Source organism: Monodon monoceros, unplaced genomic scaffold (assembly GCF_005190385.1).
Source record: "Monodon monoceros isolate NGI ecotype Baffin Bay Population unplaced genomic scaffold, NGI_Narwhal_1 Super_Scaffold_7, whole genome shotgun sequence".
Lineage (NCBI taxonomy): Eukaryota > Metazoa > Chordata > Mammalia > Artiodactyla > Monodontidae > Monodon > Monodon monoceros.
This window is the reverse complement of record NW_021703784.1, coordinates 38,032,403-38,059,444: the sequence shown is the minus strand read 5'-3', so window position 1 is coordinate 38,059,444 and position 27,042 is coordinate 38,032,403. Positions and strand designations below refer to the sequence as shown.

Sequence of the window (27,042 nt, the reverse complement as noted above, 5' to 3'; positions counted from 1 at the left end):
TTCTTATTCAAGACTTCAGACTATGATATTCATAAATGTGGAAAGGGGATGTAGCCACTGCTCCAGTTTTCCTTGTATGTCTGTACGTGATATGACTTAGATTATTTCTTAATCTCATTATTAAGTGTAGTCATTGTCTTCACCATTGAGTCAGTGTGCTTTTCTGAACCTAGATGTTTTCATGCTGGGATGGATCCCCCATAAACATTTTAATCCTACAGCTGTACTCTCAACCAGAGGCGATTTTGCTCCCCAGGGGGACATTTGGCAATGTCTGGAGATATTTTTGGTGGTCACAGTTTGGGGGCTGATACTGGCATCTAGTGGGTGGAGGCCCGGGGTATTGCTAAACATCCTGCAATGCACACGAGAGCCCCTGACAAAGAATTTTCCAGTCCAAATGTCAGTAGTATCAAGGTCAAAACAATGCAGCTCTACAGGAATGTATTTTATCCTAAATATATGTTTAAAGACACTCCAGCTGGAAATAACTGAAGTGTTAAGGCAGCCACTGAAAGAAATCAGATTAAAGAAAAATTGTTTCATGAAATCTAGAGAATTGAAATGTAAAGTTGCCATTTTAAAATGTTTATTGTTTTCCTGATATAACATTTAAAACATTTAAAAAATTTTTATTTATTAAAATTTATTTATTTATTTATTTATTTTGAAGATTGTCCCTTTGGCCTGGGTTTGCCATTTCTGTGTCACATTTTGAAAGCAGGCTCCTGTTTGGTGCTGACGTGAGTTATAAAATACTCAGGAATGAGACTGTTCTAGAATTCATGACGGATCTCTGCCACAAAACTGGCATGTCCTGCTTTACCCAGACGTGTGAGAAACAGCTGATTGGGCTCATTGTCATTACAAGGTAAAAGCCTGCATTTAAATAGACTCTTCTCTAGAGAATGCATTATGTATGCCGTGTGGGAACAGGGCACTGGCCTGAGCCCAGACCTGATCAGTCTACTGACCTGTTATAGACCTGACCGTTCTCAATTGTCTAGAGTGCAGGCTTCCTCGAGGGGCATGCTTGGTGGTCCACAGTCTGACCTGGTCCTTCCTTACCTCCTGCTGTACCCTCTCCCCTAACCGCCAGTGGTCTGCATTTTGCTGCTCCAGCCCCTCTGTCTGGTTCCCCCACCCCCATTTCTGCCTTTTAGATTTCTGCTCCCACAAAGTCCAGCTCAAACGTTACTGCTTTTCTGAAGCTTCCACCTTCCACCTGTCCATTCAGTTGGAATTATTCAGTTCCCGCCCCTGTGGTGCTCCCCAAACCCAGTGCTTTTTTTTCTTTCTTTCTTTCTTTTTTTTTTTGGCCACACCATGCGGCTTGTAGGATCTTAGTTCCCGGTCGGGGATTTGAACCCGCGCCCTCGGCAATGGAGGCTCGGAGTCCTAACCACTGGACCGCCAGGCAATTCCCAAAGTCCAGTGTTTGTAAGCCACCTCTTTAGAGCCATTTTATTTCATTTTATTACATCACAGTGTAAACAAGCAGGACCCTATGGGGCCTTCCCAGGCAGACCTCTGCCCCATATCCTCTTTTTTAGCTCCTCTCTGAAGTACCCAGATAACAGTATCTGATGCACATTTCCTTCACTACAACCCGACGTGTCAGTAGACTGGCTTTACTGTGCATGGGCGAGCAGACCCAAGTTTGATTCAGTAACAACAGGACAGAACATCAGGTCCGTGTCTCATCTCTGCTATAAGATTATGAGGCCGTTAAGGCTGAGACCTTTCAAGTCTCTAGGTTTGTCTGTGTATACATTTGTCATCAATGCACATTTAAACTGAATGGGACATGGGCAGTTAGGTGACTTCGTGAGGACCAAAAAGCCCTGCCTATGCAGCTGCTGGTCCAGGGACACTTCTTTTAGAGGACGCACTAGTCTTCTCCTAGTCTGGCTTGGAATTTCCACTTGAAGTTGTTTTTCTGGGTTACAGAGTAGAGAGGTGGTGCGGATTGAATTCCACGCTGCCCCCTTATTCTCCTGTCGTGATCTTCATGGATTAAGTTATCACACTATTTCAAAGTCACCCTGCAAGGTACCCAGAGCCCAGAAGAAACCTGACAAGGAGGTTTCTGTCCCAAGGCTGCGGTGGCATGAGAGAATGTTCCAGGCCACACGGTACCTGATGAAGGGGAGAAAGAGCTTAGAAAGATCTTAGCCGACCTGCTTTGCAGTTTTGCCCAGGGCCAGTCCTAGATGGGAGATGAAGCAGGCTTCCAGAATTGGGTGGTCCATCAGCCTGCTTGGGGTGCTTTTTATCAGAAGCGCTAGTTGGGAGTTCAGAAAATCTTAGTGGCACCAGAAGCTGATGGGAAAGTTTTGAGCCATGCTTCAGCCTTTGAACATTTAGGAATGATTTACCTGAAGTGGCAGTGTATCTCAGTGAGAAAAGCACGTGGTGGTCTAATGACTCTCCCACTGGTAGAGGTCCTCCTGTGAACGGAAGAGTTAATTAATGCTCTTCTCAGATAAGAGCTGATCCTTTTTTTTTTTTAAAGTGGCTATTCTTGAGTTACTATCTTTCATAATTTCTGAAATTCTTGAGAATAATACTTTGAATTAAAAGTATAGTGAAGGGCTTCCCTGGTGGCGCAGTGGTTGAGAGTCAGCCTGCTGATGCAGGGGACACGGGTTCGTGCCCCGGTCCGGGAAGATCCCACATGCCGTGGAGCGGCTGGGCCCGTGAGCCATGGCCGCTGGGCCTGCGCGTCCGGAGCCTGTGCTCCGCAACAGGAGAGGCCCGCGTAACACACACACACACACACACACACAAATAAAAAGTATAGTGAAAGAGCCACTTACCTTGTAGGATTTGGGAAAAGAACTTAAAGATTTCTTGCCTTTACCAGATACAATAACAAAACCTATCGCATCGATGACATTGACTGGTCAGTGAAGCCCACGCACACCTTCCAGAAGCGGGATGGCACCGAGATCACCTATGTGGATTACTACAAGCAGGTGGGACTTGTCCTCCTTCATCCTCATCTCCCTTCTGCTTAGCTCAGAAGAGGGTCCCTGTTCCTTTCCAATCCAACAAGTCCCCCAGTCTGTCGGGCTGAGTCTGCCTCTGACATAATTTTCTGACCTGTCCCTTCCCCTCCATCTCCACCGTTCCTGTATTGGCTCAGACCCTCCTCCTGTCTCCTGTGGTCCTTCCTGTAGTCTGAGTTACCTCCTTTAAAACATATCTGATAATGTCACTTCCCCGCTCTCTGTTGCTTTAGTCAGATCTAAGCTCCTGGGCAGAATTCCCCAGGTCCTTTATGATCTGGCCACTCCCTGCCTCTTGAGTCTCATCACTTACCATCCCCTGTTTCTTCTTGGGTTCTGCTGTGCCCACCATTCATGGTTCCTCGAGTCAGTTACCCCCCTGTGCATTTTCACATATGTTGCTTCCTCTTCCTTGATGCCCACTCATAGCCAGCTGGTCACTGAACACCCTTCAGTACTCAGCTCAGCAGGCAACTCTTAAGGGAGCCCTAGGACGCTCTCCCCTGGGTCCCCTCCCTGCACTTAGCTGCAGCCGACTATCACAGAAAGGACATGAATGGTCTGACTCCCCTCCTCAACGCTGAGCTCTTGATTTCTGGATGCCCAGGGTAGCATTTAGTAGGTACTCAAACATTTATTGATGGACTCTCCTGCTGACTCTGGGAGCTTGATTCACAGTGATGACAATTTCCTCATCCCCACCATCCAACTTCGGTTCCTTTCAGAGGTGCCTTCTCTTTAATGTGCAGTCGTATTTCAGTCTCCAAAATCTCACTGTTTTAACAACAAAAACAGGAAGCAAAAACCCTGCCTTGACCTTTCTATACCTTCAGGAAAAGCGATCTCTTTTTCCTCCTTAGCTCATTTCTTTAGAAGGTTGTCTAAACTAGCTCCAAGCACCTCTTCAGTTCTTCCTTCCTGAAGCCTCAGTAGTCTGGTACCCGGTTCTGCTGCTATGGAAATAGCTCTCCAAGGTCAAATTCAGCTACTGTTCTTATTCGGAGGGGCTTTTGGTGGCTTTGGACACTAGTAACCACTCCCACTGAGCTGAACTCCTCCTCTTCCTTGGCCCCTCCGCACATCCCTGGTGGTTCTCTGCTAGGTTTCAGGTGGTTCTTTCTCAGCCTCTTTTGACATCTTCCTTCTTCATTTCCCCCAGACATTAAATGCTATTATTCACCATGGTCCCCTTGCAGAGGATCTTTGCTTCATATTTTGAGATTGTTCAAATATGGTATTTTTGCCTTGCCCTCATTCCTAAATTATATCCTCATGTCCGTTTCAGACTGTATTTGCATGAATATCCTGCAGGCATCTCACACTAACATAATTCAAACTGAATTCATTGTCTTTCCCACTTCCCTCTCTCCTTGGGAATTCTGCCTCTCAGGAAGACATTTTGGTCCTTCCTCATCTTTACCGCCACCTCCTCGTTCGGTTGTGTAAGCGCTGAATCGTCCACGCAGAGCTTTTAGTCCAGTTCCTGCAGGTGATGAGCACTTCCTTTCTTCAACTGTAGCATCACACAGTTTGACCTCATCTCCCACGGCACTCCCACCATGCACCCCATGCTGCCATCACCCCAGTCTACTTGCTGTCACTCAGCCTTCGCTCATGTTCAAGAGACATTGGCATAAAGCCTCACTGTACCTTTCCTCTTCAAGGTCAATGTCATCTCGTTAGTGAAGTCCTCTCTGACTTTGCTCCCTGTCACACTCACAGAAGAGCTAGCTGTTCTCTTCCGTGAGCACGTGTAGAACATTCCACATTGCTTCCAGAACACGTCTTCCTTAGAGAACACGGATGGCATTTGACATTTGGCAAAGCGTCTTGTGCAGAAAATGTGCTCCATAAGTGTTCGTTTATGAGACACAAAGTTTGTTAAACTTTTTTTTTTCTGCACAGTTAAATTCATTTTTCTTTGATGTATTTTAGGACCCGTGACATTTTGAAAAGGGAATCATGATAAAATCCCACTCACTTTCCTGTGTAATGAGTTGTGGTTCACTGCATATATATTAGGGAGAAAAGAAAGAAAATGGTGTCAATTTCTAGAATGTCCTCCTCTCTCTCCTAGGAAAGGAATGCTAAATTATTATGCAGTCAACTTTCAAAGTGGAAGACACCTTGATATTGACCTTTATATTTCTCTATTTTATCTTACCATGAAAAATATTTTCAAACGCTAAGAAAATTGGGGCACAGGAGAGAGTAAAGTTCAGCTGATGACGCAGCTTAGTGGGTAGACTTCTGGCCATGTTCCAGGTAAATGGAATATCCTCTTCCTGGAACATGTCCCAGTTTTGCTTGAGCTGTTCCTGGAACTTGTAATACTCCCACGTTTTCTTCAAGGTTCTCTCTTGGATTCTACTTCCTTCACGAAGCCTTCCCTGATTTACCAGCCAGAAATTGTTTTCACTACCACCCTGTTCCCTACTCCTCGCGAGGGACCCAGCCCTGAGTGGCGTAACAAGCAGAGGTTCGCAGGTCTTAAGGGATGAATCCTGGCTGTGCTAATGTACAGTTATGGGACCTTGGGAAAGTTACTTAATTTCTGATGCTGTTTCCTCATCAGCGAAGGGGATGATGATAGTATTTGACTCATCGTGGTTAAGATTAAAGGAGGAAATGAATTAATTTACCAAACAGAAATAGACTCACAAACATAGAAAACAAACTTACAGTCACCAAAGGGGAAAGGGTGGGGGATAAATGAGGAGTTTGGGATTAACATATACACACTACTATATATAAAATAGATAAACAACAAGGACCTATTGTATAGCACAGGGAACTATACTCAATATCTTGTAGCAACCTATAATGGAAAAGAATCTGAAAGAGAATACATACGTGTGTGTGTGTGTGTGTGTGTGTGTGTTTGTATAACTATCACTTTTCTGTACACCAGAAACTAACACAACATTGTAAATCAACTACACTTCAATTAAAAAAAAACATAGTACACATCCATTAAAAAAAGACTAAATGAGGGAAAATATAAGTGCTTAGCATATATTATTTGTGCTACTTGTCTACTTTGCTTTGTAGATAATGTAGTTGTGTGTAAACGTAGGAACTGTGCCTCTTTTATCTTTGTATCCCCCGCTGTTCCTGGAATATAGCAAGCACGAGATGTGAATTAATGAAGTCACATATAAAAACTCTCTGTGAAGCCTTCTCCAAGCTTTTCAGCCATAGCATTGTTGCAATGATCACATTTCCTGAATTGTTTTTAATGACTTAAAGTCCTAATTGAATAGAGAAGCACTCACTGCTAGCTTCCTTAATTATAATTATTGATGTCAGTGTCATATAGTCGCCAGGCAGTTGGTAAATTATAATTCCAGTTGTTCTGTCATCAGTATTGAGTAAGTTATACTGGGAATGAGTGTTCATTGGAAACTTTGCCGTTGGAAGGTAAATGAACTCGTGGCAAGGTGAGAATGTTGAAATTCAAGTTTACAAAGGGAAAGGGGGTGGGGTAGGAACTAATGATTGCTGAGGACTCATTATAAACCAGACGCCACGCTAGTGGTTTACATGGGACACCTCTGAGCTACCGTTCTCCTCATGTCATAGATGAGGAAAGGTAAGTAACTTCCCCAGTGTCACAGTCCACGTACGTATTGATAGAAGAGCTGCGGATCAGATTTACATTTGTTGGAGTTCAAAGCTGTTTCCCTATAACATCATGCTGTCCTAGGAGTGAAGGACAGTTGTGCCCTTTTGGGAAATCTGAGATTGACTCAATATAACCCTTGCCTCCAACTTGTGTATAGGTATTTTCAAAATGAACACAGGCACTTAGAACCGGTTAGTTATGCATGGGGCAGTCTGCCTCAGTCTCCAACGGTGGAAATGCTGCAGTAGGGTCATGGCATTATGGATGGAGCCAGCTGAAGGCTATTCTGTCTCTGGATGAAACTCAGAAGAGAGCAAGGAAATGAATGAAAAAAACCCAACAGTATTGCATTATAAAAGATAATAGAATCATGAAACTGACCCTGAGATATAAGAGATAGGTCCTAGGAAGGAAGTAGAAATGAGTACGTAACCATAGGGATTAGTAGGAACTTTCTTTCCTCTATTGAACGGATTTGCTTATCTATTCATTTGGGGATTACCTTGCTGCTCATAAGCAAGGATGCTCGTTTTACAGTGTTTCCATATTAACTTTTCCCTCATTAATCTTGCATCCTACAGCAATATGATATTACCTTATCTGACCTAAACCAGCCAGTGCTTGTTAGTCTGTTGAAAAGCAAGAGAAATGATGACGCTGAGGTTCGGATGGCCCACCTGATCCCCGAGCTCTGCTTTCTAACAGGTGATGTTTATGTTTTTATACTCTGTCAGGCTCTCAGTCACAGATTCCTGATGCTTTGCGGTGGGTAGAACCTCCTTAAGTTAGCTGAGTGCCGGAGGGCTAATTTAACCCATGGAGGATGAGCCTTAAGTTATTTATTTCATCACAGAGGAAGTGGAAGGGTAGAGTGCTCGTTGGAAATTGCTCAGCACGGTGAAAGCTATCTATTTCCTTTATCTCGTGTATTCTATTTGTTAATTTGATGTTAAAATGGTCCCCAGATGTTTTCCTAAAACCAAGCTGTTCTTCCGCACTTTTTGAACTTCACTAGGCTAAGAAGCCACACGATTTACTTTTCTTCAGGTATATTCTTTGAGTGGTGCCAAAATGCTCCTTATTTTCTTTTTGCATAAGCTTCCAGAAGGTAATCTTCGCTCTCTAGTAGAAGCTGAATAACTGTCTCAGGTGCTTTTAATCATGCTCGTCTGATCACCAGGGTGAGACTAAGGGTGGACTTCCTACTTTTTACACTTTGTATTGCTCGGATCAGTTATCATGTGTATGTATTTCTTTTGTGATTAGAAAAGTTAACAAGGACATCATCCCTGCAGGGAGGGATGCCCGTTCTTAGTGGTACTAATGACATCCCAGGTCTGCACAGTCCCCATGGTGGCCTCTAGCCACACGTGGTCACTGAGCACTTGACACATGACTAGTGCGACTGAGGGACTGGCTGGGGAAGTGCTGTAAGTGTCAAATACAGACTGGATGCCTAAGACGTAGTATGGAAAGAAAAGGGAAACTACCTCATTGACAAATTTTTCATATTGGCTGCATGTAGAAATGATAATATTTTGGATATATTGAGTTAAATAATATATACTATTTGAATAACTGCATCTGTTTCTTTTTGGCTTTTTTTTAATGTGACTACTATAGAAAATTTTAAATGACACGTGGCTTGCATTGCTGTCAGATGGTGCTATCCAGACGGTGAATCTGATTCAGTTTAAGTGAAAACTTTTATTACCCTGTGCCTGAGATGGGCTGGGGTTACATCAAGGACTGTCCATTTTTCACTTTGTTTTCATTCACGTTGAATAGGGCTGCCTGGCGAGGCAAGATCTGATTTCCGGCTGATGAAGGCTGTGGCTGAAGAAACGCGCCTCAGTCCTTTGGGAAGGCAGCAGCGCCTGGCCAGGCTCGCAGATGATATCCAGAGGTACAGGGACATCTCCACAACCAGACGCTTCACAGTATCTCTTTAGTGATAAGTTTGTTATCAGCAGTGATAGCTCACCTTTATTGAGCACTTAACGTGTACCAGGCAGTGTGGTAGCACTGTCCATGTATTGTCATGTTTAATTTTTACATCAGCCCTGTGAAGTAGTCAATTAGTCCTACCTTTTGCCAATAAGGAAACCACAGCTTTAAAAGATTTCAGAGTTTGCTCAAGGTCACATGTTATTACATGTCAGCACTCGGAGTTGAAGTCTGGTCTGTCTGGCTCAAAGTCCCATTTTGCTAACCAGTGAGCCACACTGGGAGCCTTTCCATCCCTGCGTGTCCCCCATGGGTGCAGTCTTCCTGTAATTCTCTTGAGCAGGGAAAACAATGGTGAGTAGAAATAGAAGTCAGGAGCCCTAAAAAAATCAGTCTGAATAATTAAGTTGTAATTTTATCTCTAATGATTAAAATTCTTTAGAAAGTAAGTCCTTGAATGATTTAAAACTCAACTCTATCAACAGAAACAAGGATGCTCGTTTTGAGCTGGAGACCTGGGGCCTGCATTTTGGATGCCAGATGTCTCTGACTGGCCGGGTTGTGCCTTCAGAAAATATAATAATACAAGACCACATAGTAAGTGCAGTGATTTTATTTTCATTTAAAAGTATTTTCTTGAATGTGTGTCAGTTTGATCATATGCCAGAATGACTAGTGGGCTTAGAATATTCATTTGGTTTTTCCATGGCCATGTCCCTGCCTTTCCTTTGTTGTAAACCTCCAGGTCCCTCTGTTTTCCTTTTTAATCCGAGTGTACTTTTGAAAGGCTTAGCGGCACCCAGCGGACATAATTTAGGTCAGTCACTGTGATGTGGTGTCACATTTAAAGATGAGTTAGAAAGCGGTATTTCAAGCCATTGCAATCAAAACATGCCAACCTATTATTGCGTGTTGTAGTACTCTTACATCACTTAAAAAAAAAAATCTATGGTACCTGAGAAAATTCTTTTAACTGCTGAAGATTAATTCCAATAGACCATATTTCCTGGTACCTCAGGTTTTTTTTCCCCCGAAGTAAAATGCTGCTCAGTTGGCATAAACATGAAGAAGTTTGCACAGAGCCCATCCCAGCCACGGCATTTAGGCAGAGAGGCGTTCTGAAACCTGGAGAGACAAATCATTGCTTCTTTGGGGCTTCCATTTAAAAATGAACCTATCTTATGCAAAAATTGCACATTCTCTTTCTACTTTTTCCCTCTGTTTTGCCCATTTTTAAAGCCAATTACATTTCATTTTTAAAGGCACTCTTCTTGCCTTTATTTGATGTAATAAGTAAGCCAACATGTCAAAACTAATGACTGAGCAAGTGAATGGTTTTTTGTTGGCAGAATGGAGATTTTTCTCATCATTTCTTTTTGATAATCTATCCAAGCAACCGAAACCCTTATTGGAGAAGCTGAAGAAAAACTACTTTAAATGCAGAACAAAACAAAACTTTGTCAAGTCCTAAAATGTAGACCCCCATTAAGATCTTGTTCAGGAGTCAGTAAAGAGAAGCTCAGTTTCCGTTCCACACGTGAAGTGAGATGGGAAATATTTAAAATGGTCTGTCTCATCATCTCTAGGTAAAGTCATATTTGTCAGAGATTTGTTTGCATATTTTGGCCTGGAAACAGGTCTCCATAGGAGAAGGGGCACTAAGGTGGAGAACCCGCCCCCTAGAGGCGATGGTGGGTGGGCTAGAGGTGGCTGTGTCCTCGACTTCTCAGCTGATCCTGCTTTCTGGAAATTGGGTTCGAGGAACTGAGTACACTAAAGGTTCACAGGCTTCAGAGTGGCCCGTGCCCATTTGTCCTGGGCCCCCTGCCAGCCCATAACAGGTAGTGTAGGTGAGAGAGCTGTGGCTCTCTTCACACTGGTGGTAAAGGGAAGGAATGAATCCTAGCTCCAGACAGAAGCCTTTATGGAGGCCTAGCTCTTCCCCTTCATTCTCAGGCTAAGGTTGCTTCCTGAAGTTGAGTCCTTGCCTGGCCACCGTGAGATTGGCTGGGGCCTGGAAGTCAGAGTGCTTGCTGGAAAGGGCCCTGGTTGCAAAGACAAGAGCAGTATTCTAAACCTTCAGTGCCACCAGCTGGCTCCATGACCCTTTTCAGCCATGTCTTTGGAACCTGTAAAACAAGGGAATTGGAATGCTTCTTAAATGGTAATGTGCGGATGAATCACTGGGGAACTTGTTAACATGCAGATTCTGATTCAGTGGGTCTGGGATTGGGCCCAGGACTCTGCATTTCTAACGAGCTCTCAGGAGATAGCCATGCTGCTACAAGGCAGCACTTTAAGTAGCAAGAGATTAGATTGCAGTGTTTTTTTTTAATTCTAACAGTGACTCTTCCTGGTTTACCACACCAAGAACATTTCCATTTGATTCCAGTCCATGGATATAAACAGAAGGCTAGGGACCAGTCTGAAGTCTCCCCTCTTCAAGGCAGGGAGCTTGTTTTTCCTGGTCACCTGGGGAACCTTCCAAAGAATGAGAAAGGAGCTTGTGTCCTGGCCTCATCTTTGCTCCTAGACGTATCTACTCTTGGCATAATGTATAGTCTTTGATTGTAGGGTTTGTTAGTTTCAGTACGATGACCTGCATTGTGTCAGTCATCAGCATTTTCTATTTGAGATATCTAGGTACCTAAAGCAAAGAGACCAAACTGGACAGCCAGTAGCCTGGCTTTTACATTCATAGTAAAGGTCGTAGACTTTTAGAGCTGGAAGGGAACCTAGAGATTTGAACCAGGCACCTTTCCTTGCCCACAGCAGAGCCCCGTGAAGTAAAGGGACTTGCCAAGGATCTGCAGGCAAGGAACGGCTAACCTGGGATGATGCTGAGATACATCCACTCCCAGGAAGCACATGTGTTGTGTTCGGATGTGCAGCGCTTGTACCTGTGTTTTAAGTCTGAGAATAGCAAGCTGTACTAAATAGTCCTGTTCTGACAAATATGAACTATTCCACACTGTCTTTTTAATTTAATTGTTCTCTGAGTAAATTTGTTCAACCCTTTCACAATCATTATTTTTCTCAGTGTCAACCTGTGTCTGCGGCTGACTGGTCCAAGGATATGCGAACTTGCAAGATTTTAAGTGCGCAGTCTTTGAATAAATGGTTGGTTATATGTAGCAACAGAGCTGAACGTGTGACGGAGAGCTTTTTGAGCTGCTTGAGAAGAGTTGGAAGGCCCATAGGATTTAATGTGAACCACCCCAAAATGTGAGAAGATGCCGAAAATCATCCCAACTTTTTTCAGATATTAATTTGGTTTGGTTAAAAGATAGGAGGTGATGGCTGATACAGCTACAAAAGTTTTTTTTTTTTTTTTAATGTCAGTAAAGTTTCCTAATGTAGAATGCCAAGCAGTTAAAAGTAGATAGATTTGGCAATGATTAAATTTTTATCCAGTTGAAATGTATTTTATGTTGGTCTTTATAAAACTTTATTTTCATAGTTCTTCCTAGGCAGTACTCTCATTATCTCAGCGTCTTTCCAGTACTAGTTGGGGTATAAATCCTTAATAAATCCATATAGTGCCTCCTCAGGTTCTTTTCTTAATTCTTCCATATCACTTACTTATAAAACTGAACAGCAAACAGGATATTAACAAATGTTGCATTTCCTGACTTATTTGATAGATTTTATGTTTTAAAATTTAATGTAAGAATAGATCTGAAATAAGCTTTTCTTATTCTGTTCCTGTAGCATAAGAGTCATCTAGATAGTTTCTGATAGAACCAGGTCACTCATTTAGCCTTTGAACACTTATTGAGTATCTGCTACTACATACTAAATGCTATGCTATTTGCATGGGATGAGATAAATATGATGCTTTCAATTTAATAAGGGATCCATTCATATACAGCCACGCTCCAAGTCGAATATTGTTTCGCTTTGGAAGAGCCGTAAAGTTGGTCATACCTTACTTCATTGAGCTCGCTATGCATAAAAAAGAGCAACAGATACTTCTTTTTCTTTGTTGTAGTGGAGGTGCAAATGTCCTAAATTGGCAGGGTGGGAAGTTATTCTTTAAACACATGGTTACTAATTAATTACATCAGCAGCATAAGCATTGTTGAAAACCATAGCTGTTCCCAAAGTCTCATTTTACACTGTAGTATAGAATTCTTCTCTTATCAAATCTGTTAACAAATCGCCTGGTTTGAGTTTCACCTGCTCTAATTTCTCTTAACCCATGAGGTAATAAGGCAGGAAAAGATTCATGAAAGAAGCCACAGTTTCGGAACCTGGGCTGGCATCATAGGCTCTTTCTCACCCAAATTCCAACAAGCCCATGCCCGTGTTCGGTCCTTGGCCTGTTTTATTTGAAAGCTCATATTTTAGTCCATCCTTTTTTTTCCCTATGAAGTATCCATTTACTTACTAGATTTATATGTGTAGTTTTCTTCCATCTGAAACAACGTTGATGGCCACTCCTGTTAGAACCCGCAAGCGGCAGACAGTGGTCCTGCCACCTGCTGGTCAACTTTCAAAAGGCCACTGGGTATTGGGAAAGTCCCATTATATTTACATATGAGAGGCTGAACCTATGTCAAGAAAACAGATCTAAAAATTCTTCTCCGTGGCAATTTTTTTCTGTAGCATCTGGCCCCTAATATAATGTAACCACAGAACTGATAATTGATAAGTATTGATACTTGTCCACTGATTGATTGATTATGGCTAAATATTCCAGGCTCCACACAGTGTGCCATTAAGGAAAAAAGAAAGGTTTTAGTATGAATCATACAGATTAACTAAACATCTTGATCTCATTAACCTAATGATTTTTATTTTAAAGTTCCCAGGGAGATTCAGAATTAGAGAATTGTTAATGCCAGTTTAACTTGAACTCTGTTTCAGTCATTTGATATTGAGACTTGTGTTTCAGAAGTTCACTTTCAACTCCATTTTGAACAACAGAATTGTTCAAATAGCATCTGTAGGGACTCTATACAATGGGGAAAATTTCGTTTTTCACCAAACTATTTTTTAAGTTAATAAAAATGGTAATGAAATGTTCCTGGTGTATCATGTGTGGGAGAAGCAACTTTAGACTCAAAAGCTTTCACTTTAATGATTTTTTTCCTCAAATTATAGTCTGTTATAAAAATCAACTAATATTATTTTTAGTTCTATATGATTATGTGCTACTAAGAAGGGAACTATGCATTTTCAAAATTAATTTTTTTTCTGTAGCATAAAAGTACAAGAAAATCCAGCTGCATTTCTTCACGCTATACAGAAATATGTTGATCCTGAGGTTCAGTTGGTAAGTATAGGATAATTTTTGAGGTATAGTTTTAATTTTTTCTTCATATCTAATAGCCTTGAAAGAAGGAATTTGAACATGTTCTTCCATGATATGTTTGCAAATTGCTGTGCATTTCCCCAAGCACCCAAGAAAGTATTTATCTTGATATTTTAATCAATATTTTGTTTTCCTTTCATGTTTCTAATATTAATTTTTAAATACTTTTTGTTACTCCTGTATCAGCCTCTTGGATGTCTACATATTTTCCAACTTACTGGGAGGATCATCTTTTACTCAAGATTTAAGATAAATTGACTCCCATCTTATCCCATAAGTGTTGGGGCACCCTGTGTTCTCCCCATTGTTTCAGGAGATTCTTGGAAGGTTTAAGTGTTTCCATGTCACCTATGGCCCCATGTCCCTGCCTCCTCTGAATTCTTGCCCCCTTTCATGGGTGCCTTTTCCTCCTGCATTGCATCACCCTGAGGGACACCCACAATTGCTTCATTTCCCAAAGTATTGTGTGTGTGTGTGCGTGTGGTGTGTGTGTGTGTTTGTGTATGTGTGTGTCCTGTGTGTGTGTGATGTATTTGACTTTGCTGAGGGTTGGGGCCAAGGCATGGTTATGTCACATGTCAACATTCCAGACAAGTTAAAATTGACATCCCTTTCTTAAAAAATCTCTCAGTCATTCCTATTTCTTGGAAATGTTCTCTCAGTCTCCCACAGTACTGCAGTGCTTTTCTGTCCCATCTCCTGTCTGACCCCCCTAGCTCATTCATCCCAACTCCTAACTTTCCTACTTACAGCGCATGCAAAGCAGCTTAGCTATCTCTTTGTTTCCACAAAAAATGGCCCGTAAGGATGTTATAATACAGGAAGTTATCATCCTAAGAGCATTTATTTTTCACTTTAAAAAGTAAAATCAAACTAACAGAAAAGTTGCAGGAATAGTACAAAGAACTGTAATATACCATTCACCCAGATTCCCCAATTTTTGACATTTTATTATATTTATGATTTTCTATCATTTTCCACCTCCCTCCCTCCCTCCCTCCCTATCTATCCTATTTTTTTCCTGAACCATTTGAGTGTAAGTTACAGGAGTGATGCCCATTACCTTTTAAAAAATACATTTGCACACATTTCATACAAACAAGGCCACTCTCCTATGGAACCAAAGAACAACCATCAAAATCAGGGAGCAGTACAACTAGCTAATCCACAGACTCCACTCATATTTCTCCATTTGTTCCCCAAATGTCTTCTCTGTTAAAAGGATCTAATATGTTGCCCTTAGTTTCCCTGTCTCTTTAATCTCTCCTTCAGTCTGTAACAGTTCCCTAGTTTTCCCTTGACTTTGATGACCTTCCAGTTTTGAAGAACATAAACCAGTTATTTTATATAATGTCCCTCAATTTGGGTTTGCCTAATGTTTCCTTATGATTAAATTCAGGTTATGCACTTTTGGCAGGAGTATCACAGCAATGATTCTGTGTTCTTACTGCATCTTACCGGGGGGACTCCATTGATTTAGATGGTTTCTGTCAATTTTCTCCATTGTAAAGTTACACTTTTTCTCTTTGTAATTAATCAGGTTTTTTTCTTTTTTTTTTTTTTGGTAGGGAGATACTTTGAGACTATGAAAATATCCTGTTCTTCATCAGACTTTTCCCACTAGTTTTAGAATCCATTGATAATTCTTGTCTGAATCCATTACTACTCTGATGGTTGCCAAATCGTGGCTTTCTAATTTTGTACTTCCTTCTATAATTATTAGTTGGCATTATAAGGGAGAGCTTTCTCTTCTTCCCATTTGTTTGTTTGTTCACTTATTTACATCAGTATGGATTCATGGATTCCTATTTTATTTACCAGCTTATAGTCTATCACTACTGTTATTTATTTCAATATCCAAATTGTCCTTGGTTTTGCCAGTGGGAGCCCCATTCAGGCTGACTTGTGTGTCTTTTTGACACCTTCCCAACTTTCTTGGAACAATTCCTTACTGTCTGGCACAATAAGACATTCCAGGTTAATCTAAGTTTTGCTGTCTAACTCTAGAATCGTATGTTTTCCCAATGAGCCCTGATTCCTTTTGGTAGAGAACAGTATTTAGAAGCCAAGATCTGGGCACTGGGTGTGTTTATTTGCTACTGGGGTGTCACTGCCCCTAGGCTTTTCCAATGGGCAAAGCTAAGAAATATGTATATGTATGTGTGTGCATATATATAAATACACACTTGCATCTATTTTATTACTATATGTAGTTATGTATATATTAAAATATTTTATTAAAATTTTAAAGATTAAAAATGTGTTCACGCCTCCAGTTGCAACCCAGTGCCACAGGAAAGTGTTCCCCCTTTCCATATTTGTACCTCATCTCTCTAATAGTGAGAAACATGGCCCTTATTATTCTCCACATACTTGCTTCTTTATCCGTGGTGTGTTACCAGTCTCACTTGACTCCCACCTTCTTTTGGTCCTGGTCCCCATTGGGCTATTCCTTGTTCTTCCACCTACCTTGCTTAGCCCCAGACTCATGGGATGGAAGGCAGGAAACCCCCCCTAAGACAATTTTGCTGATAATTTAAAAATATTTTTCCCAACTTTATATAATTAAGTGTAAATAATTTTAGCCTTTGACATTATGATAATGAACAGTCCTATAGGTGAAAAAAATCACGTTTTCTGTTAATTATGACAGTGCGTATCTTTTCTGTAATTTGGGTGTTTTGAAAGTAGAGAGTAAAATATGGGAAGGAGATGGAGTTAGGCCAGGAGAGGTCCTTCTGTGAGGGAAGTACCTGATGGGAAGTAGAGGCAGTGAGAGAGAAGGGTGGAACTTAAAAATACCAGAGCACCTGAAGCTTCTTTTTCCTTATTTTCCCTCCCCTCATACCTTACACTCAAGTCCAGGTTAACAAAAAAATGTGTTGTTGCTTCTTCCTCTTATTTTGCCTGTCCAGCGCCTAATGGGAAAAAGACCACAATTTAAGCTAATTCTCCACTTTGCTTATCTGTGGATGAAGTTGGGGAGGAGGCAGTGGGGATGATAGCTGGAGAGCTACAGGGAAGGATCACTGCAGTAAGGGAGGCAGCTGGAGGAAGAGCTAGGATGGAAGGGAATTTGAGGAGTCTGGCAGAATCAGATTGGCAGAGAAGCAAGGAGGAGGGAAGAGCCAAGGGAAGTGGTAGGGTTGGAGGGAGGCTTTGCAGAGTGGATGGCTGATGAGAAGGCATTTCAAATGGCTTAGATTCATTGCTCTTTAAAGGCCATTTAAGAGAAGGACTGTAGGGGCAATTCCCTGGTGGTCCAGTGGTTAAGACTTGGTGCTTTCACTGCCGTGGCCCATGCTCAATCCCTGGTCAGGGAACTAAGATACTGCAAGCTGTGTGGCGTGGCCAAACAAAAAAAATAATAAAAAAGAGAAGAACTGTGGGTATGTTAATATTTGCTTCTTGGGAACTTAAGGGCAAAAGATGTTTGCATCCATATATTCGTGTTTTTTTAAAGCTTCCTCTGAACATAAGTAAATGAACTTTCTTTTCTTCTGTTTTTTTTTTTTTTTTTGACTTTCAGGTAATGTGTATTCTGCCTTCTAATCAGAATAGCTATTACGATTCCATTAAAAAATATTTGATCTCCGACTGCCCAGTCCCCAGCCAGTGTGTGCTTGCTCAGACGTTGAATAAACAGGGAATGTTGATGAGCATCGCCACCAAGATTGCCTTGCAGATGACCTGTAAACTCGGAGGCGAGCTGTGGGCTGTGGAGATCCCTGTGAGGAACCGTCACTCTTTTTCTTTTAGTCATCAATCTATCTATTAATGAATTTTAAAAATTAAATCAAAGTAGGAGGAGATCTTTTCACGTGATCCTAGAAATATTTGCTTTGTTTGTTGGGTTGGTTGGTTGTATGTTTGTCTGCTCTGGGCTCCGTTACACCAGCCACTGGGAGGGTATCCAGAAGGTGAGGCGTGGCCCCTGTTCTCATGGAGCTTCGGTTAAGCTAATAACAGAATCTTTCATGAAACAGAATCTAGTTTGGCATCGACTTGGAGGCACTTGATTTGGAGCCTCCCAGCCGTGGTTTAAAATCTGTGCTCCATGGCCTCTGCCTTTACCTGCTTTCAGCAGGGTGATACTTTGCAGAGTAGCCTTGAACCCTGGATGGGACGCCCCCACTAGAGCTTGGGGAACCGGCAGAGCCTGTGATACAAACCTCCAAGTCGTGTTGGGAACTGAGAAAATCTTCTCCTCTTTCCTGAGCTATGACCACCATGGGAGGAAGTGAGGAGGGTGAGGAATGAGGGAATGTTGCCTATTCCCTTACCCAGGATGTACAAGGTTACCCCCAGCTGCCCCTCCTGGAGGACATAGACAAGTGAGGATTCCTTAGAGAGCTGAAGAATGGGGAATGGAATTTCCCTTCAGATTCCTTCAGCCTCGAGACAGGGGAGAAATGGACAGGCCACTTTACCAGAATCTCTTGAGCCAGTGATGGCCCTTGCCCACCCCCATAAAGGATGGTGGCCATTTTTTTATTACAATGAGTCTCTTAAGCAAAGTATGTACTATATTATTCCCTCCATCTTTTTGCTTTTTGTTTTTCTTTGAAGCAGATTCTTATTATTCCCTTCATCTTTAAGTTTCTCTGGTTTCTGGTTTAATAATCTGCCTCATCTCGACCTTGATCTCCCTGGCACATAGCTTAACTTAAATAATTCAATAACTAGGGACAGTCTTTTAAAAACTTCATAATACATCATAGCTTGGGAAAACACCTCATTCCATTAAATCATGAAAAATTTTAATTTTACAGTTAAAGTCCCTGATGGTAGTTGGTATTGATGTCTGTAAAGATGCATTCAACCAGGGAATGGTGGTGGTTGGATTTGTGGCCAGTATTAACCCCAGAATCACCAGGTACTTTTAAAATTACCCTAACATATTCTTCAGTTATTTAGACTATTACTTGTGGTTTAACTAAAGACTTTACAGAAAGGAATAGTTTGTATTCTTCACTCATTTTTAAAATATGGACACTTATGGTCATAAATTATACTTACATCTATAAATGTGATGGATAATATTGGGGTAAAATGTAGCTTCATTAAAAAACTATTTTTATACATACATCAGGACAAGCTATTGCTCGTATGCAAATCATATTCCCCAAATGATGGCCGTGTAGAAATTCTTGTGCATTTGTTTTCTGAACACCTGCACTGTATTGGGCTCCATACTAGGAAGTTTACATACACGATGTCAAGCAGTTGAGAATCAGATTGCCTGGATTTATATCCTGATCTGTCACTTACCTATTATGGTAAATGCTCAAGACATGCTTGCTGTTATTGTTGTTTTTAATGCTCGCAGAAACTTGATGTGGTGGTTGTTTACACAGCTATTAAAAACATAGGCAAGGGGCTTCCCTGGTGGCGCAGTGGTTGAGAGTCTGCCTGCCGATGCAGGGGACACGGATTCGTGCCCCGGTCCGGGAAGATCCCACATGCCGCGGAGCGGCTGGACCCGTGAGCCATGGCCACTGAGCCTGTGCGTCCGGAGCCTGTGCTCTGCAACGGGAGAGGCCACAGCAGTGAGAGGCCCGCGTACCGCAAAAAAAAACCAACAAAAAAAAAAATAGTCAAGGATGAGGGATAACACATTAAGCATTGACTCATAGTACATGTTAAATTGTAGTTCTTGGAAGTGTTTCAATATTCGTAACTAAACAATGTGTTTTGAGGCTGTTTTGAACCGTGTTTTCTTCCTAGAATTAAGCTATGTGATTTACTCCTCTAAATTGTGATCAGGTATATATTGGGGATTGTGGGAGACAGGAAAAGCAGCAATGTAACTGCGTGCCTCTGACTTCAGTCCAGGTTGTATGAGATCCCTGTTCTGTATGTCACTTCCTTAATCAAGCACATAAGGGACTTCCGGCTTGTTAGCAGCATTTCTAATTGCATCATTATTATTGCACAGATTTAGAGAACTGGAATAATGTGGACACATATATACCACTAAGTCATGATCTTCATTTTCCAAGTGCTTTTAATGAATAATTTTAGCAAGAGAACTTGCTTCTGAAATCTAAATAAGTTAATCATGTTAAGATTTCAATTCCCAAAAGCTTACCTATAGAAATGATGTTTATGCTTGAGAAATCTTTGAATATTTTTAAAGTAGATCTGCTAAACTAATAAATTCCCTTAGAATAATAATGTAGTGGCCTCTATTTATCAATGCTTATTATGTACCAAGTGCTGTGCTAAGTACTTTACATATATTATCTAGTTTAATTTTTACAACAACCCTATGAGGTACTAACTACCTTACTATCTTATAAATTTCCTTGGCACAAATGAGGAAACTGAGGCTTAGGTTCACATAAAAAAGTCACATAGCTGGTGAGTATACCAGCCAGGATTTGAACCCAGAGACGTCTGATGCTAGCACTGTGCTTTAGTTTCTCGTATCAATAAATTTTATTTGGGGGGGGGGGCGGTGAGGGAGAGCATTTTAATATAATTGTAATCAAACAGTGTATATAAAATTATGAACATTAATTTACTTATGTCTATTTCTTAATACTAATGCATGCTTAGAATAGAAATTTTGAAACTGAACTTTACTTTTGTTCTTTGCTTACTTTAGATGGTTCTCCCGCTGTATGCTTCAGAGAACAACGGCTGATGTTGCAGATTGCTTAAAAGTTTTCATGACTGGTACTAAAAATGTAACAATGGGGGTGGGCTCCAAGCACTGTTCTTTCAGACCCAAAATTCATAAGCCTCTAGCAGACCAGACAGGTGGAAACAGACTTCCCAAGCCTGCCTGAGTTGACTGCCACCCACTAGGAGACCCTGAAGTTGTGGCCTGACTCAAGCTAACAGACAGGCTCTGTAGAATTTACATTTGTGTCTGTGTGTGATAAACTAAAAGCCAGGAGGAAAAAAAGTTTGTAGCTGCTGGTGGCTCTTGCAAGCAGTTTGAAGGTCAGAATAAACCTACCCTGGAGGAGCAAGGATTATGACAGACCAGCATTAGGTCTAGAAATAGGAGAGAAGCTTTTGGGACTGGGATGGGGATGCTGACAAATCAAGTGTGGCGTGGCAGGAGAAGATGGGAAAGGCAGCAGATGGGGAGGGTGCCCTCCTTACTATGGGATGCAGTAGAAAGAGGGGGTCTGGGGTTCCCATGCCCTTTCCAACCCTGGTCTGAATCTGGCTTGGTCATTCCCTAGCGTTGCGACCTGTGCAAATCACTCCCCGATTTGCATCGTCCCAACTATAAACTTCGGGGGGTCATAAATATTTGTTTCCAAAAAAGGTGAATTTGGTGACATATTTTGGTAGTGGACTTACATATACGGTCATCTTCTATCAAACAAATGAATTTCCTGGACAATAAACTCTCCTAAAACAATGGTGCCGTATATGCATGAAAAGAAATATTTTATCATATTACTTTCCCCTCACTTCAAAACCTCAGTAGCAGTTATGAAAAACTCCTGTTGGGCAGGAGTCACTGTCTGGCCTCTGCTCTTCAGGCAATTTCTTAGAGCGAGGGGACATTTTTCAGAGTTCGTATTGTCAGCGAGAGTGATGGGTGAATCCACGTGAAGAGATGCTTTTAGAGGAGCAGCCAAGTCGTTTCCTTATGTTTTCATATTTATGCTCATTAGAGAAGAAATTTACATAAAATTATCCAGTCTGTCCTTATTGAGAGGATTTATAGATTTAAAGAAACTAAATTAGTATTAATATGGGTTTGGGAAATTTGTATGTCTATTGCATGAATTAAATTTTAATTTATTGCTTAAATATTAAAATTTTACTAAAGAGATATGCTAAGTTTGAGAATACATTATGCCATAGAAACTGTAATGATTCCTTAAATAGCAGAGTTGCAGGAATGTTCTGGAAAGGTATCCATTTTTATATTATTGCAAATACAACCCAAATTAGGTATTACCCTATCTTATCATGGTCTGAACTAGCAAGCTATTTAAATGTTGAAATATATGGGAATGTTATTCTTTGTTGGCATCAAGCAAGTCATTCTTTTCTTACTAACACCAAATCCTGCAGGGGCACTGAACAGATGGTACACGCATAACCAGGGTTTGCCAGGACGGATAATTGTGTACCGTGACGGTGTAGGGGATGGTCAGCTAAGAACACTCATTGAATATGAAGTTCCACAGCTACTGAGCAGTGTGACAGAAGCAAGTTCAAATACCAGGTATCAAATTAGTATCCTTCCCCCACTTCCAGTTCTAGCATATTCATCGCAACTATTAAAATTACTGTATGCCAGCATCTCTTTTTTTTTCCATGCAGTTAAGTTTCACTGCATTTCTGCATTATGCAAGTACAACCAACCCTAGATTGGAGGGTAGTTGGGATGGTATTATGTAAATAGTCTGGGTGGTATGAGATTTTGGGGGCCCTGGGTCGGGGCACCAGAAGAAGGCGGGAATCCTCCAGGGTCCTGACACTGAGATTCAGCAGGAAGCCTGCAGGGCTGCTGGCAGGTGAAGATGCTTCACACCTATTAACATGCTAGGGAAAAAAACAAGCTGTGGTTTCAAATTTGAGGCCTAAATCAACACACAGGGCAAAAGCCTCTGACCTGCAGGCACTGATGTGCAGCTCAGGTCCGCAGAAGGTGCTGGGAGCGGTGTGTGTGCTGTGAAAGCTGGGCTACATATGAAAGCCAGACCATGCTAAACACCAAGAACCTTGCTCTGCTGTCACACTTCTAGATTCAATGTCTTGGTATGTTTTCCTCCATGACTGTGTCAAGTGTTAAGTGCAAGAAAAATGTTAGAACTAGAAAATGGAGGAGGATGACGATCTGAAATTGGCTTCTTAAAATCCTCAGAAAGCATCTTATTCTGTTGTGCATAGAGCTTGGTCTGTAGGGTTACACCGTCATCACCACCGTCAACCAAAGTGTCGCAGCCACGAGCCCCAAAGGAGCTGAGCCTTGACCTCATTAGTAACCATCAGAAAGGAGGGAGAGAATCATAGTTTGGAGGCAGAACCACCTTTAGCTGTATCCAAAATATCAGAGCCAAAATCTCTCATTCCCCGCTGACCTTGGGTTAGTTAGATTTTATTAAGAATCACCTCCATGCAATTTGGGGATCACAGGAGTAAATTTAGCAGCTGACGGTGCTAAGGAGTTAGTTCTCCTGCACTATAACATCAACTTTTAAAAAGTTTCAAGATTGAAAACATTAATAATATATTTTTAAAATAATTAAAACACTTAGGGCTTCCTTGGTGGCGCAGTGGTTGAGGGTCCGCCTGCCGATGCAGGGGACACGGGTTCGTGCCCCGGTCCGGGAAGATCCCACATGCCGCGGAGCGGCTGGGCCCGTGAGCCATGGCCGCTGAGCCTGTGCGTCCGGAGCCTGTGCTCCGCAACGGGAGAGGCCACAAGAGTGAGAGGTCCGCGTACCGCCAAAAAAAAAAAAAAATAAAACACTTAAAGTGAAATTTCAGTGACCCTTGCATCCTAGAGGTTTCTTCCATGATGGGTGAATATTTGGATTTGGATTTTACCAAATACTTAACACTTGGTCATTTAGCATTTGGCCCATATGTGTATGTGGACCGTCCATCGATCCTCCCAGGTGCGTGTTTTGCAGGATTCAGAAGCGTTGATTTGAAGAATAAGAGGAACTTCTGGTTCTTCCTTTGCTATTCAGAAATTGAGAAGAGTGAAGGTGAAAACAGAGAGATGATTGCTAATGGGAAGAAAATCTTGTCTCCACGGATAATTCTGAAAAATCTTTCTTTAGAAGTGCTGATTGTAGTTCATTGTCCTGTGAGCCATTCTTCCCTGTCCCCCTTCAGTGATATAAATTGGTCAAACGACTGAGCATACCACGCTTTTGCAACAAATGAAGACAATCCTTGATTTAAAAAATTGTTTGTGTCTCTGGGGGAGGGGAGATTGGGGGTAATTTTTCTTTTCTTTGTTTTGCAATGTTTCGCTGATCAATTAATTTATTTCACTTTAAGATTACCAAATATATATATATAAATAAATAGTTGCATGGCTTGGTTTAGTTCTCTCCATATTTATTTATTTATTTTTTAATTTATTATTTTGCCTCTCTTGTTCCAAGCCCCAAACTGTCAGTGATCGTGGTCAGGAAGAAGTGCATGCCACGATTCTTGATGGAAACAGGCCGAACTCTGCAGAACCCACCTCTTGGCACCATCGTGGATTCAGGAGCAACGCGGCCTGAATGGCAAGTCTGTTAGAAAATCCGTTTTTAACAGAGCTTTGAGTGTGTGTGGTCAGGTTCGGTCCTGTTCTGCGAGCCTTCTTTCTCACAGTCCTTCTTTTCCCCTCAGGTATGACTTTTACTTGATCAGCCGGGCTGCCTGTCGGGGAACCCTTAATCCCACCTACTATAATGTCATTTATGATGACAATGGCCTGAAGCCCGACCACATGCAGAGACTCACATTCAAACTGTGCCACCTCTACTACAACTGGCCAGTAAGTGACAGCTGTTTATTTAGGTACAGAGTGGTACTCAAGGCGCCTACCAGGGAATTGTCACCCGATTCACCTTGGTGTCCCAACCCCTGGCACAATGCCTGATTTTCCACAAAGGAGGGATGAATGAATGAATGAATGACTTCTTAAGTCCACAGTGGATGAAACCCACTCTATCATAGGCATAAAATAGCAGTAACTCTATAATGCATTAGCATTGATAATTTTCCTAGAAGACTTTATTATATACATTTTCTTATGCCAGCCTGGGAGGAAATCAGGGTATTGTTATTTCCAAGTTACAGATGAGGCAATTGAAGACAACTCAGGTGTTGTGTCTAGTGGGAAAGTAACAGGCTTGGCTCTGTTCTGTATTCCTGTACGTTAGGCCCAGAGCTGCTCACCAAGTCCAAAGCCAAGATTTTCTCTGAGCCCCTTGGAACATCAAGTTGTAGGAAACTTAGATCAGCCCTAAGCATGTGGCTCGCAGGTCCCAGCACCGGGAAGCCAGACTGGCCCTCTCTGCTCTCCCATCTTGCTTAGTGAATTTAAGTTCCCAGGAGAAAGGGTGCCCTTTGTTGATTGAGTTTGGTTCCAATTGACTTACATTCTATTGTGTATAAAACTAGTGGATGAAAAAACTCAGGAAAAAAATATCACTTTGAAGAGGAAGTTATCCTCTTAATCATTACCAATACTTTTTCCTCCTTAGGGCCTAATCAGTGTTCCAGCCCCGTGTCAGTATGCACACAAGCTGACCTTTCTGGTGGCACAAAGCACTCATAAAGAACCAAGTTTGGAATTAGCCAATTCTCTCTTCTACCTGTGATGACATGAACCACGGGCATCCCTAGCGGAGGTTTCTGAGGAGTCGTTGGTGTACTTCGTACAAATCTGCCGTGAGCTCGAGGCTGTGACTGGGGAAAGGAGATTCAGTTTAAACTTACGGAAAAGAAAAAAAAAAAACCAAATAACTGAATCTGAAATGGTTCAAAAGAAATGTATGTTGTTTTATTTTAAAGGTTACTTGTTTGAAGTGAATGCTCATTGTGGTGTACGGAATTAAAATGTACCATCACCTGAAAGTAATACTACAAAGCTAAATAGCTTCTAAGAAGATAAATGTTTGCATGATGTTTTGATGGTAGGCAAACGGGGTCTACGTCCTACACTAAAATTTGCAGAAGTTTTCTTAAATTATGTTACAGAGCGTTTTGTTGAGTGGTTTAAATAGTTGTTAGAAAATAAAGAACATTCAGAGCGTCACATGTGTGTTTACTGTTGTTCGGATTTCAGTTAGCATTTCATGTGAATTTCATTATTTAAGGGTTTTCAGCAAAGACTCTCACCCAGTAGACCACTTCACCATCACTCTTTGAGTTATATTTCTAAAAATGAATATTCCACTTATTCTCTCTTTTTGAAAACTGAAGTGTAGTTAATTTACAATGTTGTGTTAGTTTCAAGCGTACAGCAAAGTGATTCAGTGATATATATTCTTTCTCAGATTTCGCTTGTTCTCTTAGGGAATTTTATTTCTCTTAGGGAATTTTATTTCACTTAGAAGCAACTGCTCTCATTGACGACCTTGCTTCCTACTGCACAGAAAAGACAGACGCCATGAGGAGAGAACTTGCACAGGCTACCATCCCATCTACCCACCTAAGGGCATCTCTGTGCATAGACCCTGCCCCTCGCCTCATTATCATAAATAAACCGTATCTGCGCTCCTGTGGAAGGCCCTCCTCTGGTGTACTAAATCCCGCTCCCTCTGCTCTATCAAGAGCACTGCTTTAGCAATCCTCCCCTCTCCCTTCTGCATCGTCAGTTTCCCTCTCGCACTGGATTATTCCCATCAGCATTGTAAATATACTCTTATTTCTTCCGTATTAAAACAGAAACATTTGCCCTCCAGCTCCCACCCCATGTCTTTGCTCCTCTTTACAGAAAAATGAACCCAATTCCATACGCCACTCAGAATTTCACCACAACCACGAGAGCAAAATTGCTTTTGTCAAGGTGGCCAGTGACACCGATGGTAAATCCGATGGTTAATTCTCAGTCCTCATCTTCCCTGACCTGTCACAGCATTCGACCCAGTTGGTCATTTCCTCCATCTTGAGACACTCCACGTGGCCTCTAGGATAACACTCTCCTGGTTTCTCTCCTGTTGCGTCCATCACTCATTCTCAGTTTCCTTTGCTGGTTTCTCCTCATCTTCTATCCCTTTCACAAGACCGCCCCAGGGATGAGAATATTTCGATGCAGGAAAGTTCAGAGTTCCAGATTCTTCTCCCAGGGGAGAGAGTGTGTGAAAGGCTGCGGTGAAGTGCGAAGCAGAGAGCAAAAGGTTCTCTCTGAGGGATGAGGGGAAGCAGACACCAACGCAGAGATCATTTAAGAGAGCACAGTCTTTTCCTGTTTGAGAGTTTTGTCCAGGCCGGGCAAAAATGCACCCACCATGGGTCCACTCCGGTAATAGTAACAATAACCTTTTGTGGGGTATAAGGGTGGAGGGGGGGTTAATACATTGCAGGCACAGTGCCAAGCACTTTACATACACATTTACTCTTCACAACAACTATATGAATTAGGCACTATAATGACCATTTTACAGGTGGTAAAACTGAGCCGTGTGGCTAACCAAAGTTTATGAAATTAATAA

At 41.7% G+C, this 27,042-nt stretch overlaps 1 protein-coding gene across 1 annotated transcript in view; it reads left to right on the top strand.

Moving 5' to 3' along the window:
- The window catches only part of PIWIL4 (piwi like RNA-mediated gene silencing 4), a 40,984-nt gene extending 15,350 nt beyond the window's left edge, over positions 1 to 25,634 (top strand). Inside the window, exons 7-20 of the mRNA XM_029208721.1 lie at positions 674 to 871; positions 2,867 to 2,978; positions 7,218 to 7,341; positions 8,425 to 8,542; positions 9,069 to 9,180; positions 11,624 to 11,808; positions 13,789 to 13,861; positions 17,430 to 17,630; positions 18,673 to 18,776; positions 20,511 to 20,581; positions 21,947 to 22,100; positions 23,998 to 24,123; positions 24,230 to 24,377; positions 25,090 to 25,634. Coding sequence (XP_029064554.1) covers positions 674 to 871; positions 2,867 to 2,978; positions 7,218 to 7,341; positions 8,425 to 8,542; positions 9,069 to 9,180; positions 11,624 to 11,808; positions 13,789 to 13,861; positions 17,430 to 17,630; positions 18,673 to 18,776; positions 20,511 to 20,581; positions 21,947 to 22,100; positions 23,998 to 24,123; positions 24,230 to 24,377; positions 25,090 to 25,206 — 1,843 coding nt within the window. The 3' untranslated portion in view covers positions 25,207 to 25,634. The remainder of the gene's footprint in view (positions 1 to 673; positions 872 to 2,866; positions 2,979 to 7,217; positions 7,342 to 8,424; positions 8,543 to 9,068; positions 9,181 to 11,623; positions 11,809 to 13,788; positions 13,862 to 17,429; positions 17,631 to 18,672; positions 18,777 to 20,510; positions 20,582 to 21,946; positions 22,101 to 23,997; positions 24,124 to 24,229; positions 24,378 to 25,089) is intronic.
- Positions 25,635 to 27,042: the final 1,408 nt, after the last annotated feature.